General features: G+C 36.8%; 2 protein-coding genes across 3 annotated transcripts in view; one reads left to right on the plus strand and one right to left on the minus strand.

The window, feature by feature from the left end:
* CCDC68 (coiled-coil domain containing 68) overlaps positions 1–6,096 on the plus strand; it is a 35,482-nt gene extending 29,386 nt beyond the window's left edge. For both annotated transcript variants that reach the window (XM_079942640.1, XM_079942641.1), the window contains 2 exons: positions 279–355; positions 2,797–6,096. In XM_079942640.1, the coding sequence (XP_079798766.1) occupies positions 279–355; positions 2,797–2,854 (135 nt within the window). In that variant the 3' untranslated portion in view covers positions 2,855–6,096. The remainder of the gene's footprint in view (positions 1–278; positions 356–2,796) is intronic.
* Positions 6,097–13,699: 7,603 nt separating this feature from the next.
* Positions 13,700–15,077, minus strand: part of RAB27B (RAB27B, member RAS oncogene family) — a 61,166-nt gene continuing 59,788 nt past the window's right edge. Inside the window, exon 6 of the mRNA XM_079943211.1 lies at positions 13,700–15,075. Coding sequence (XP_079799337.1) covers positions 14,886–15,075 — 190 coding nt within the window. The 3' untranslated portion in view covers positions 13,700–14,885. The remainder of the gene's footprint in view (positions 15,076–15,077) is intronic.

Below are 15,077 nucleotides of genomic sequence, written 5' to 3' on the forward strand. Positions count from 1 at the left end.
CAGAGAGTTCAGCTGTTGAATTTCAGAGGCTAAGTCAGAAGACTGAATTTGAATCCCTTGGTAAATTATGCATTTTTCAAGGAGTGTTTGTATTTTCAGAAGTAATATTTGGGGACTCGCAACTGGCTGTGTTCTGTGTTCTAATACAGTGACTGAAACAACAGACTTACTGCTAAAGAGGGATGTAGATGGTGGGTCGTCCAGAAACACTAAGCACATGGCTAGTAAATGTGCTAACATGCATGTGATCTCTGCACAATTTTTGTTTTCTATTTCAGAACAAAGAACTAAAAACCAAGGTGGCACTTTGGTCTGAAATTCCTAGGCCGAAGGTATCCAAGGCCATCTCTACAAGGTAAGGCCTCTCTTCTGCCCCCACCATCTGCCTTCACGACTCCTGTTGAACACGGTTGACATTTATACCACTTGAGAAATTATCCATTCAATTAGTACTTACGTAATCACGTGTTTACGGTCTGTCTCCCAGTTCTTTGAGAGTGGGAACTCTATTAATCTTGTTAACCACTGAATCCTTGAAGCCTGATATACGAATACTTACTTTATGAGTAAATGAATGAACAAATTTAGATATCATTTTTCCTCTTCTTTGACATAAAACAAGCCCAGTCTTGGCTTCATCCAAACAATACAGATTATCTCCTCCACCATCCTTGTTCCTCCATTGCTCATATTTTCTGTGTCACCGATGGGCATTTTAATCATAAATCATGTGTATTTATTTAGGTTTCCATGTCTGTCTCTCAAGTCGATTGTAAGTGTCAAGAGGGCAGGAATAGTTCCTTGTTTTTCCCTTTATTTCCTGCATTGTTAAAGGCAAGTGTCTTCAACAACTACCTAATAACGAATGAATGAAGCAATGATAATGACCCCTAAAGCAATGGAAATAATAGTCGAAACCATCAAATCACTTTCTAATTTTGACAGAATCAGAAGTGACAGGTTTGTTAAAAAAAAAAAAAAAAAGCCTTCTGGGCTCAAGTCTCATTTCCATAAAATTCCATGAAATTATCACTTAAAAGAAAACATAGTCTGTAATTACATGAATCATTTAGAAAGTGACTAAAAACTTCCTGTTCTAGCAACTTTTGAATTTCCAGCCTAGTCTCTCTAGGGCCGAAACCCATTTTCTGAAACTCTCTTCTGCACAGTGCCTGACGTGGAGAATCAGGTCCCCTATGATTAGCCCCAGTCTAGGGAGTCAAGTAGATCTTTCTCCCTCTTCAAGACACCCTGCAACCATGCTTCACTTTGCTAATGATGTATGTAATTAGAGACTAGAGATGAAGCATTATGCATCAAGTCTTCTAAAATCTTTGGGCCCCCAGAGGCTAAGTCATTAACTTTTTGGCCAATAGCCCTGCAACGTCTAAAAAGGAAAATTAAGCCCAAGAAGTATTGAAAGAGGAAGTGAAATGCCCACATTTTAGAAGCAGTAAGAGAAGCAGACATTTCAGAGCAGGAAGAGTTGAAGAGTTTAGAATAGAAAGGGAAGCATGACTTTCCAAGGAAAGGGAGGATGGTCGATTTTAGCTCCTTTACCATATACATCCTCTTGGGGTAGTGAGGTATCATGGCCAACCTCAGCTGTTTTGACCCTGGAGGGAATGGAGCCAGAGTGGAGCAGAGGAAGGAGCAACACGTGGTCTCCATATTGTACTGACTCCAGTATTGCGTGATGAGACTCAGGCTGGTACAGAGGGGATGAGTTTGGGAGAATGACTTCTATGGCCAGTTCTTTAGCTGCAGTTCATTAATAAAGGTAGTTTTAAAGACTTTTTTTCTCCCTATGACTGAGGAAAGGTCAAATGGGAAATTTTCCTAATTGAAATAGGGAAACTGGAATGAATATGCCCTTTGTTTTATAATTTTGGTAGAAATTCCAACAGTAATGATATATCTATAATGGTAGGTCTCATGTTTGCCAAATGAAATCTGACCAATTGGCCGTTTGAGAATGTAAGTGGTAGTATGGTTTGGTAAGTCTAGATTCACCAACGTAGAATGGAATTATAACTCTCGGGAGGAATTAGAATGTAAAAGTAGCTGTTAATGCAAAGAAAAACAAGCATCACATATATTTAAAAATTAATCTTGGCAAATCTCTTAAATCACTCATAAAATAGAATTCTCTCAGTCAGTGCAGGAAAAAAAAAAAAGTTTTTTTTTTCCCCAAGCATTAGAACGTATAGATGTTTCTTAAGTTGAACACCAAAGAAATGGTTTGCTGGGTATTAGGGATCAGGTTCTTAGAAAACAGCAAAACAGCAACAATAAAACACACATATATACATATATGTGTGCACACACATATTGATGTGTGCGTGTGTATATTTGTGTGTGTGTGTGTGTGTGTGTGTGTGTGTGTGTGTGTATACATATTTTTTAAACTAGACTCACACAGTGAGGAGAGACGTTTAGGCTATGAGAAACCCACAGAACTAAAACGTCCTGACAGAACAGTCTATTTGTGTGTCCCATCTCCAAGTCACTCTGGTGCACGTCTTCACTGAGTAGAAGGGCAGACACACCCTCACTCTTCCTCACTCCTGTCCTCTTACAACCAGATGCATTTACCTAAGGTTAATGCATCCATAACGTGCTTCTACTGTGCCTCATGGGGAATTAGAATCAATTAACCATCATCAACTCGGTTAAAGCAATTTGTTCAGACTTGGTAGTACAGCAGTAGTGGAGATGGTGATGAAGGTGGTACAGCAGTTATGTCAGTAAAGCTTTATGTGCTCGATTTTGAGAATTGTGTGGTCTTTTCTACAGTGAATTGAAGACTGAAAGCATGACCCCATATTTGATGTTGGTTAGGCTACGGAAATGAGGCGCCTGGCTGAAGATCTGAATGAGAAAGACCACTACCTGCGTCTTACTTACTCCTTGAAACACAGTCTAAATTTACATATTAAAACTGCTCAATGACAGTATTTAATGGAATGTATTGTATTATATTTAATGTATACATCAATAACTTTGCAGGAAGATGACATTTCAGAAAATCAAACCAATATATATTCAAAGAAAGGACCTCTTTCTTCAAAACTTACTAATGGATGAAGAAACCAGATGCTTTCCTATGATGGAAGATGAATTTTGCTTTAAACTTAAAAAAAAAAAAAACTGAATTTTTTTTTTTTGGCAGATTTTTGCTGAAGGGACTGGTTAAGGTTGTCAACTTTGACCTTTTGATAGTGTTTTTTATGTACAGTCATCCCTAGGTATCCACAGGAGATTGGTTCCCAGAGCCCCCTCGGGTACAAAAGCCCATTCGGATGCTCAGTCCCATATATAAAATGGCAGAGTGCAGTTGGCCCTCTGTATCCATGGTTTCCACATCCATGGATTCAATCAGTCGTCAGTGTGGAACCTGCAGGTACAGAGGGCTGACTGTACATAAATATAAGGAAGAATATACAGGCATGCTTCCTTTTACTGTGCTTCACAGACTCTGTGTTTTTTTTTTACAAATTGAAGGTTTGTGGCAACCTTGCATCGTCAGATGATGGTTAGCATTTTTTGGCAATAAAGTGTTTTTAAATTAAGGTATGTATATATATATTTTTAGATATAATGCTATTGCACACTTAACAGGCTACAATATAGTGTAAACATGACTTTTAGATTCACTGGGAAACCAGAAATTTCATATGACTCGCTTTATTGTGATATTCTCTTTAGATTGGTGCTCTGGTACTGAACCTGCGATATCTGTGTGTGTGTATGTGTGTGAATAAATGATATATTTTAAAGTTGACTTTTGGAAAATAAGAAATATCTTACCATGATATAAATCATCTCCTAACCCATGGTCAGTGGGAGAGTTATTCTCTACTGAATTAAGGGCAGAAAAAGGAGTAGATTCTTTTTAGCTAATTCCCCAAACCAAACAACCCTCCAAAGTCAAGAATTCTGCCTGCTTCACAACATCTTAGGAGGCGGCTGTTCTTCAGCTGGGGTTGAACTTTGGTTGCTAGAGGCAACCCGTACATCAGCACAAAGAAATACACCTTGTGATTCTGTCTTTGTGACTGATTTTCTTTTCGATCTTTGTTAGTATTATCTAAGTAAAATGTTTAGGGGAAAGAACAGAACACAGTGCTGTTAGCTCATACCTCCCTAAAAAGGTAGTCATTATGGGTTCAAAGGAACAGTGGCTGCTGTCTGCAGCCAGGAGGAATCTGAATTCATGAACTTGGAATTATATGTCTAGTGATTTTATGAAAGTGACTTACATTTTGATACATGCATTCGTTACAGGTGGAATTTGAAATTGCTATAAGTAAAAGAAAACTCTAACTTGTAGTAATACAAACATACTGACACTCAGGAAAGCAGAACACACTTCAGCTAAAGGCATAATGGGAGACCTTTGTCATCCTAAAAGGTGAATTACCTGTAGGTTTTTTCATCATTCTCTTTGGTGTATAACTCTAAACATTTTCTCAGGAAAGATGCTTCATGCCTTTCAAGGTAGAGTGTGAAACATCTGTATGATCTATGAAATATTTAAAGGTATTTACAAATGAGATGAAGTAATATCTTTCTAAATTCAGCAAAGTACTGTAATCCTTGCAATGTTGCGTAACTATTTTGTGAGTTTCATACTTCTTGTTTTTATTGCTTTGTAGTTTTTAAGGTGTAGTTACCTAATAACATTTAGGACACAATCACCCTATGCCAGGAACAATTCTAAGTACTTCATCTGTATTAATTTCTTTAATCCTCCCAGCAACCCTCAGAAATAGGTCATATTATTATCCCTGTTCTTCAGAGGAGGATACTGTCATTGATTAAGTAATTTTCCTAACTGCTAACTACGGAGCGAACATTTGAACCTTTGACTTGACTATTGATACTCCTACCTGGTGGTCTGAGACACCTCCCAGCTATAGAAATGTCTCTCTTTTTGCTACTTTAACAAACACAGCTTTTTTGTTGGCTTTCTGCACCACACCGTGGATGACAGTCAGAAACAACACTTACTAATCAGGTAAATACTTTGCTGAGATGAGTTGGCCTTTCGCTGTTGGTCTACCCTCGTGAGTACTTAGTACAGAAAAACTTCCTGCTAAAAATCTGCTAATTTTATCATTCATGCCTTTATGCCACATTGAAGATTTCTGGTAATGCATTTCCTGGCACATGTGTAGGGGTGTGGGGATCATGAATTCTGCTTTAAGCATCTGCGTGTGGTAGGAGATCTCACCTTTCACTTAGAGATCACTTAGGTTCCTCTTATACCCCAACCATCATGCTGGGTTGTAATAAATGTGAGCTTTTGGAATGGACCCATCTAACTGACCTAACAGCCTGGATGATTTCCATTAGAATAATGTATTTTCAAATCAAAAATGGAAGGACACTGTTGAATTTTATTTGGGTTTCACTATATTCATTTTTGAACACAGAAGTACAGTTCAATGTAATACAGGTAGGACCTGCTCATGTGGTCTCCAGCTTCACTTTGGGATGGTGTTTGGATCTTTTGAGAATAAGAATAAGCATCTTCAGAAGCCTAAAAAGATCTGAACTCTTCAAATACAAAAGTATTGTTTTACTAACATCAGTAGATCATTTATACGTCACGTATGGATCATTTCCTATCTCCTCATCGTTTCGGCTTCATCATTTGAACTCTTCGTTTAAATAAACATTTCTGAGTGATAAAAAATCATTACAATGGAGAATGAAATTTATTAGTCTAAAACTAGTACCACACAGAAAATACAAAAACAAAAACCTCAATTGTAGTCAAAGTATTTGTGCTTATAATGATACTCATCAAAGTATTGGATAAGAAGGTCTGAGGTGGGCTATGAAGTAACTACGTGGAGGTGGGAAATGAAAAGAAACTTAGTTTCACTTTGATTACATATATTGTTACAAATTATCATTAAGAAATGTTTAAACAATTGGTATAATATATACCATTTTAATAATTGCTTATGATATGCCTTAAAATAAAGAAAATTGATGCCATATTTTGTGGGTTTTGTTTTTCTTTTTACATTAAAATTATTATGCATAAATGAATTAAGTAGCTGTTATTTGACTGTTAATGACAATATAACCCATAATAAATAGTTTTTGTCAGTGAGCAGATATTTAGATAGCTCCTTGAATTTTTCTCCTAATTTTCTGTGAATCCAAATTAACAGCAAAAGTAATCTATTATGTTTTTATTCTAAATTTGAAAAAAATGGTAGCATTATAAAGTTAAGAACACACAAACACTTTATCGAATTCTTTCATACTGCTTCAGTTTGAAAATTCTTACCTGGCCTGAAATCTTCTGATCTGAAAATAATTATAGAATCTTTATCAATGTCAGAGTAGGGATCCAATCTATCAATAACTAAAAATTCTTTAAACAAATATCATAAATATTATGATTCCTTTCCTACATCTCTTCCTTCCTTCCTTCATATTGAAATATAACTCAACAATAAAAACAAACCACAATATTACAACAATGGATAAATATCAAATTATTACACTTGAAAACATCCAGTAGAAAAACAGAGGATATACCATATTATTTTATGGGGACAGAGAGCAAATCAGTGTTTGGGGACAAGAGTAGAGGGAGAGAGTGTGAAGGAGTACAGGGAAACATTAGGAAGTAATAGCATGTTCAGTGTGTTGATAATGGTCATATTTTCGTGGGTATGTTTTATGACAAAAAATCAATAAATTGTACAATTTAAACATTTACTTCAATAAAGTAGTAAAAAAAAATTTAAGTTAACACTATGTTATTCTACAATCCACCCAGTTCGTTTCTCACACTAGATTCATTCATTTCTTCTTTCACCAAATATTTATTGGGGCTCTCTATTTGCCGGGCGTTGTTCTAGATGCCAAGGCGACAGCAGTGGGGAGAGGGAAGAGGTGCATCTGGCAGGGAAGAAAGAAAAGGGGAAAATCTCTACCTTCATGGAAATATCTTCCAATGATGAGGAACAGATAAACTCAGGGAAGTGCTGTGGACTCTGAAGAAAAGTGAAGCAGAACCTAGGGAAAGGGAGGTACCAGGGGTGAAAGGCTGTGGCGGCAATTTTTATCTGACCGATAATTGAAACTAAACTGTGTGTAGATTGGTCAGTTAAATAGGATACTGATTTTAAATAAGACCTTTCTCTTTGAAGGTAATATTTAAGCAAAGATAGGAAGAATGCTAGGGAAGTGATTGGAAGGAGATGTTTTTTGGTGGAAGAGGGGTCCAGGCAGAGGCAAGCACAAGTGCATGAGTCCCTAGGGGCAGGCAGGCCAGCTGTATTCCGGAATAGCCAGGAGGACATCAGCTGGACGGGCATGTAAAGAATAAGCCCCAGGGGGGCTTCCCTGGTGGCGCAGTGGTTGGGAGTCCGCCTGCCGATGCCGGGTATATGGGTTCGTGCCCCGGTCCGGGAAGATCCCACATACCGCGGAGCGGCTGGGCCCGTGAGCCATGGCCGCTGAGCCTGCGCGTCCGGAGCCTGTGCTCCGCAACGGGAGAGGCCACAACAGTGAGAGGCCCACGTCCCGCAAAAAAAAAAAAAAAAAAAAAAGAAATGAAATTTTCCTTGGTGTAGAGAACTGTGATCATACAAATACCTTACATCCAGTTTTAAAAAGAGAAATCCTACCATTACAAGATGGCCTTATTTTTTCCTCAATAGGGGGCATGTTATGACTATTTTTACACCCTATAAACCATTAGTAAAAGCAAGTTTCTACTGACTTGTCTTGAATTATTTAAGATGAATCCAGGAGGCAAAAGATTCTGCCTGTGTGAAACAGCATTACTGCTACCATGGAGTAAAGTTGAGAGAATGGTGCCAAGGATTTATTTGCTTGCAGTGGGAGAGTTGTTTATCTTTAAATTAAAAACTCATCATTATCTTGGCAAAGCCTATCTAAGTAACATATGGAGGGAGAACAACTCTGGGAACAAGGCAGCCTTTGCAAATGAACATTTAAGAGGAAGCTGTATGGTTGTGGTCTTGAATTGGCCTTGAACATTTGTCCTGTCACCAGTCTGTAACTAAAGGAGATATTACCACCTGCCTCAGCATTTTATTATGGTGAAGAAATAGGTTATAATACATTGAGGTGTTGACATACCATGGAATACTGTAACATGCTAACTGCTAAATTTATAAATGTATCATTTAAAATTATTAGAAAAGGTGCCTTGAAAATTCCAGCCTTTAAACAAATAATAAATTAGAAAGTTTAGAGAGATGGATAAAAACCACTTGGCCTTTTTTTTCTTAGATTCCATTATATGTGTTAGCATACGGTATTTGTCTTTCTCTTTCTGACTTACTTCACTCTGTATGACAGACTCTGAAGAACCTAGGGGTAAGACAGGAATAAAGGCACAGACCTACTAGAGAATGGACTTGAGGATATGGGGAGGGGGAAGGGTAAGCTGTGATAAAGTGAGAGAGAGGCATGGACATTTATATACTACCAAACGTAAGGTAGATAGCTAGTGGGAAGCAGCCGCATAGCACAGGGAGATCAGCTCAGTGCTTTGTGACCGCCTGGAGGGGTGGGATAGGGAGGGTGGGAGGGAGGGAGACGCAAGAGGGAAGAGATATGGGAACATATGTATATGTATAACTGATTCACTTTGTTATAAAGCAGAAACTAACACACCATTGTAAAGCAATTATACTCCAATAAAGATGTAAAAAAAAAAAAAACCACTTGGCCAAATCCAAATCACTTCTTTCCTAGTTCTTGATGGATATCACTTTTAATGGGATACAATTCCCATACTGATGCTAATTTAATGTTCCCCATTCACCATTCATTCAACTTCAGCACAGAAATAAGATTGCCTTGAATATACAAAATAATTGATAAAAATGCATTTTTATTTGAAAAGTGTGCAGAAACAATCACTGAATACAGTTCTCAACCATAGTTTTGAAACCCACACACCACAAAATCATTGGATGCTCTGATTTCTGAAGCTACTAGAACTTTGGTACAACAAAATCCTGACCTAACAGTGTCTGTCAGGCACCACAGTCTATTCAGGGTCACAGAGAATAAAAACTCCATGTTTAGGGTTTTAATTTACATTCATGGCACTAGACAGAACAGAGATCTGAGTAAATGACAGACAAAACAACCGAACGTGCTTAGCCTAAAACTGAAGATAATATCACTTAAATGTAGACCATTGGGGTACAGTGCAGCACTTCAGCATTATGCCAGAACGTTGTCTACTTTTAACACATTAAGTGGGATAACTTATTTTCCTCAAATAATTTCAGATACAGTCAGTATCTTTTATAAGGCTGTGGACACAGAAGCCCTATTTATACAAGGAGGATTTTGGCCCGATTGTAATATACTATCTAGAATGTAATTGGATTCCTTGAGAGAAATACAAGATGACCTACAAAATGAAATAGGACTCATATTTTTTCAATAACTTGAGATATATTAAACATTTTCAATCAAATACAATGACAGTAAGCCGACTACCCATTTCAAGTTTCCAATATCTCGACTAAAATTAGTGTTTTGTCCCTGCTATAACACTTGTGAAAGTACGGTTGTGAAAGTATGACTGTGATATTTTATTATTCTTAGCTTGGGATAATAGTGTCAGTTTATGAAATGGAACATAATTTACAAACCAGTTTCTACATATGTTCTCCTTTGGGCCAGACATGAACCCTGTGAGGCATGTAGGATCTATAAGCCTCCTACTTGGAGAAGCCATATTTAATGACATACCCATGGCCCCCAAATTGTTCTTTTTGGCCACTTTCCTTTCTATAATACTAGGCTTCCTCTCAAAGAACATTTGAAAAAAACAACCTGGAGAAGAGTAAGGATAAGCATATGTTATTACTTTGCTAGGGACAGATACTATTTTGATGTGCCGGCAGACATAAGGACAACAGCCATTGGTTAAATAAGGGATCCATTAGGTTAAGAACAGACATGCGGCTCCTACAGAACTTGCTAATGACTAAGTCGACTGAGGGATAATAGCCAGGACTTCCACGACCAGTTGGAAAGAAAATGAACTCGGAAACAGATTTAAATAACTCAATTCAAAGACAATTTCTTTGTACTCTTTTTCTTCAAAAGAGAACACCTTTTTAAATAACCCCATTATTTTGGTACTCATGGTTTTTTATGTTTGCTTGTTATTCTCTCTAACTATGAATTTAGAAAATATCTCAATCATAGGCTGTTGGGAAAAAGAGCTCTGCAGAAAGGCATCTTTGTGATGCTACCTCTTAAAAAATTAAAGTGCAATTTATGAGAAAATTTGATTCAGATAGAGTAAATATTTCTAATTTTCCCAAATTTTGATGCCAATCATGAAATATTTAGTGTTTCAATATTTTTATTAGCTTAGTTCTAAGGGCATAAACCTCTAGTTGGTTGATAAAAATAATGGCTAAACATTTGCCATAGATCTGGTTACAAACAACTTGGTCAGTCTTTTTTTTTTTCCTGCCTAAAAATCAACCTTGTAAGTATGGTCTTCTCCGTGTTCTGCCATAGTTAGAAACTCTATTTAGACAACTTTAATCTCTAATCTCTACAGTTCTTGCTCAACAGTGTCAATGTGGTTGAGTCTCTACCCAAGAACTCCAGGGCAATAAGTTTATAAAATTCCCTATTCAGCTAACAATGTTTCATTTTTATCAGTTCTACTTTATGAGACAAGTATCTCCACAGATTTATAAAGCATTGAGACAACACTCATCTCAGAGAATACTCTCTATCTACTTTCCATATTTAAGAGCTCAGCACTCTCCCCAGAAATAAACTTATACCACTTTGGTCAAAGATCAAGAAGAAAATACAGCTTTGGGTGAATTCTTAGACAAGCTTTTCAAACATAGACAGTATCTTGGAATCTTTAAAAATGATAAAGCTTTCCCTAAAATATTCAGATACACTAGACTTCTTTTAATGCTTTCAAGCTTGGGAGTAGAAGGTGAAAGACAACTTTTCTATCACTTTGGCTAATGTAGCTCCCAGATCTTCCTTTTAAAGAGTTATTAAGTATCTTAGGACACCAGAAACTTCAATATTATCTCTTTACAATTAGAATTTTAATCTCAAAAATTCTTTATGGATGAGGATTCTCCCTCAAATGTTTAGTTCCAGGCTATATGCTACATCGTTATACACTGTATCTCTTTACACATATTGCTTCTCCTTCTAACCGATGCACCCACTCCATTGGTGAGAATGTATATGAGCTTCATCAAATTTGTTGATTCCCAGTGGACAAAATTTACGCTTTAAAGAATATTTCAGCTGTTAGTAAACTATCTTTTAATGTAGTGAGTCCTCCTCTATGGTCAAGTTTCTCTCTCTTATAAAGAAGACAAGAAACGCCTGATAAAAACTCTTGCCCCGTTCCTCCTATCTGTACAGACTGGCAGAGAATAACATACTAGAAGCATAACAAAGACACCCACTGATACATAGAATGTCCCATCTGGTTCAACACAACAGGTAAAATATTTACTTTAGAAAACGCTGGTTTCAAATTTGTTGCAGCGTGCTAGCTGATAATATGGAAATGACAGCAACTTGGCTGGAGTGGGACTGGCCGGAGTCTTGAAATTCTTACGTAGAGACCCACAAGCTCAATTCCCAGCATTTAGCATTTTTTTTCCTGCCAATTTGTGACTTGTTACCCTCATCACACCAAGACAAACATGTTCTCTCAACTATATTTGATACATTTTTCAAAGGATTTTTTTCTTTTTTACATTAAAAGGTAACCTTGTACCTAATCACAGAGTCTCAAATAATGCCCACTCCCCAAAAAGTGACCAGGAGATGGTGGTAATAATCTCCAGATTTGAATAAGATTCTTATACCCTTTGCTGAAAACCTCAGAATACCTTTAGCTGCACTAGAGTCTCTGTGAGGCCTTCCTACAACATGGTATTATAGGAAATAAGCTATGGGGCTGGAGACAACTCTGGTCAAGGAGGTCTCCGAGGCACTGTGTTAGAGCAATGTAAACATTAAACCAGTGTAAACACTTCCAAAATGGTTTCTATATCAGAAAGGAACTTCATGTACATTTTAAATAATTCTCCAAAATATGATATGGTTAACTAAAGCATTTGGGACAAAATAAGTAATACATATTGCTGTGTATTAAAGGGTGTATGCAATTGTTTAAAAGCAGTCTGTATACTTCGTGACCCCCAAGTCAATTTGAAATTGTAAAATGAATTATACAGAATAATTAATTCTGAAATAATGAAAGAGTAATGGTTACTAGTAATGGTTACATAGACTTCAGGGTCTTACATCAAACTTGACAGAGAAAACATTTTTTTTAGATTAAGTGTTTATTTATAAGTAGAATACTATTTTAAATTAATTTTCTTGTCTGTTTTAAATTTCATTCCTCTTGAGATTACCCAATAATTGTTATTTTTATAGGAATAGTTCTTCAATTATAAGCATCATCACCCTCTGCTTCACGCTATGGCTATCAAATAATGATCCTAAAATAGACCCTGAATAAAGGCTTGTTAAATAACTGACAGTGACAGAATCTTGGATAAGTAAATCAATCATGTAACTGGAAAATAAATAGAAACAAAAAGGCATATCAAAAATAAAATGCTTTTTGGATTTTAGAAAGGCTAAGTGTTTCCTGTTGTGGAAATACAGGGGGCATCATAATTTGAATCTGAAGGAGAAATCGACCTAATGACCGAAAAGTTCACCAAATTTTGCCACACCAATGGTTACATTGTTTTTGCTCATATTCGTTTCAGAAGAAACATCTTTGACGATAGCTAATAGCTTTCTATCCTCCTGGCACAGGCACTGAGGTCATGAATAGCATCATAGAGAAAAGCATCCTGGGAGCGAATACCCACTCATGACCAACCTTAGAAGTTGGCATCGTGCTGCAGAAATCAGAGGACCTGGGCAGCTGACAGTGAGAACTTGTTAATCTGTTAAGGACTAACTCCATTAAAGCTTCCAAATTACCTGGATTCATGGCACATTTCTGGGTCTTGTAACTAGACAGTCCCTTGGGTCTGTGTTCCTAAAACTGATTGACACCCAGTGGAGGTTGGCAGACGGAGGTTAAAGGTGGGGGACTGGGATTTAGAGTTTCCTATGTTTGTAACTTAACAAAAAATATACAGAGAGTCTAGAAAAGTGAAGTTTAATTGGAAAATTTTTCTACAAAGAGGAACTATCCTGTAGAAAAATCATATATTCACAATAAAAAGAGAAAACCTAAAGTATGATGACTTTGTTATTGACAAAATTGACTGAAATACATAAATAATAGTAATAGGAGTGGTTTACGTTTACCAGAAACTAAATCAAAAGCCAATGTTTAGATGCAATAATAATAGGCCAATGGAAAATACCTTTGTGATCATTTTTAGAAAGAAAAGACAGCATTATGTGAAAAATAAAGCCATTAACAAAAGTTTTGCTTAGATCAGATACAGCTCCATCTCTGCCAGCCCCCCAGTATAGTTCAAGCAGAGGTGTTTTGCCTTAGGCAAAATAAAAACAGATGCTAAACACACTGTAATGTGGCATGATGTATCATCCATTTTTATGTGATGAATGACATGAAAATTCAGAGTGACCATAAAATCGATCCATCATTATTCTAAGTTGATCTACAAAGTGACATCCCTCTATTTTTACAATCGATTCAAAGCCAGGGGTGGGTGTGGGTTGGAGGAGAGTAATGTGATTTAGAGTTTCCAGTACTTTGTAAATCAGAAAGAAACCTAGAATTAATAGTCACTTTTTATTTCATATCACCGACATATTTTATCTAAAAAAATTAAGGCTAAATCGTTTTTCTTGAGTGCATAAAGAGATAGTTAATAAACAGCAATCTTTAATTTCTCTTTGTGACTTTTTATCATGATTGCTAAGAAATGTGAAATGTGAAGCTGAACACTACACCAATTTCTAAAATTTTGTTGGAAATGCAAACCTCTGGAGACTCTCTTAATCCCAATTGATAATGTCAGCTTCTAATTGGCTTGAGTGAAATTTGGCTAAGTACCTCTCCCAGACATCTGTAACAGATACATTTAATTTCAGTTGCCCAAATGCCACGTTCCCATACCTTCATTTTTCTCCCTGGGCATTTCTCTTGTCCTCTGTCATTCAGTCCTATTCTTGTCTATCTGCCATTTATTAAGAATATACAAATGGCATTATTACGCAGTCTCCTACATTTTCTCAGAAGTCTGACATTCATCCTCTCGTAAGGTAGTCATTCTAGCACAGCTTATAGGATGCACATGGTAATGTCACTCTTAATGAACCACTTAGAATTCTTTTTTGTGTATACGCATTTTTAGCTAATGTTTCTCCCAATGCAAACCTATAAAAGTACAAGTCAGATTCTATATAAGAAGTAAATCCAACTATTTAAAAAAGTCATCTTTCTACGTTATCCCTTTAGAAGCTTATTCTTGTCCCCCATGTGACAAGGTACCTTTGGTTCTTTTGGTCTGAAAACTCCCTGATACTTCTTCTTGTGTACTTCTCTTATACACTCATCTTCTTTATAAGGAAAACAAATGGAGCATCCACGATGGTATGATGACAATGGAAAATCTTTGATCTTGTTTGGATGGGCCTCAGGGACTACTGGTCAACTCTTTTGAACACTGTTGACTACTGTGACTTCTTAAAATAGATTTTCTGGCAGAAAAAGAAAGACATGCCATTATGCATGGTCTACTCAACAACAATCGTGTGGTTTGTCACTCTTTTTGGAAGTGATGCTTGTGTGGGGTTCTGGATGATCAGTTCACATGGTAAAGTTTAGCAGGCACACTTCTTTTTTTTTTTTTTTTTTTTTAGCAGGCACACTTCTTCTCTGCTGGTTTGTCCCCATCCAGCTTCCCAGAACTACCACCATTGACAGTGTCGGGGACTTGCGTCTTCTCTACACACTGTTCCATTCGTTTCATTATTAAGTCCAGAAGGGTTTCCACAGCCTTTTCCACGTTCTGGCCAGTCGCTGCACTTGTTTCAAAATATGGTATGCT

Source organism: Stenella coeruleoalba (assembly GCF_951394435.1).
Source record: "Stenella coeruleoalba genome assembly, chromosome: 14".
In the NCBI taxonomy this organism is placed as follows: Eukaryota; Metazoa; Chordata; class Mammalia; order Artiodactyla; family Delphinidae; genus Stenella; species Stenella coeruleoalba.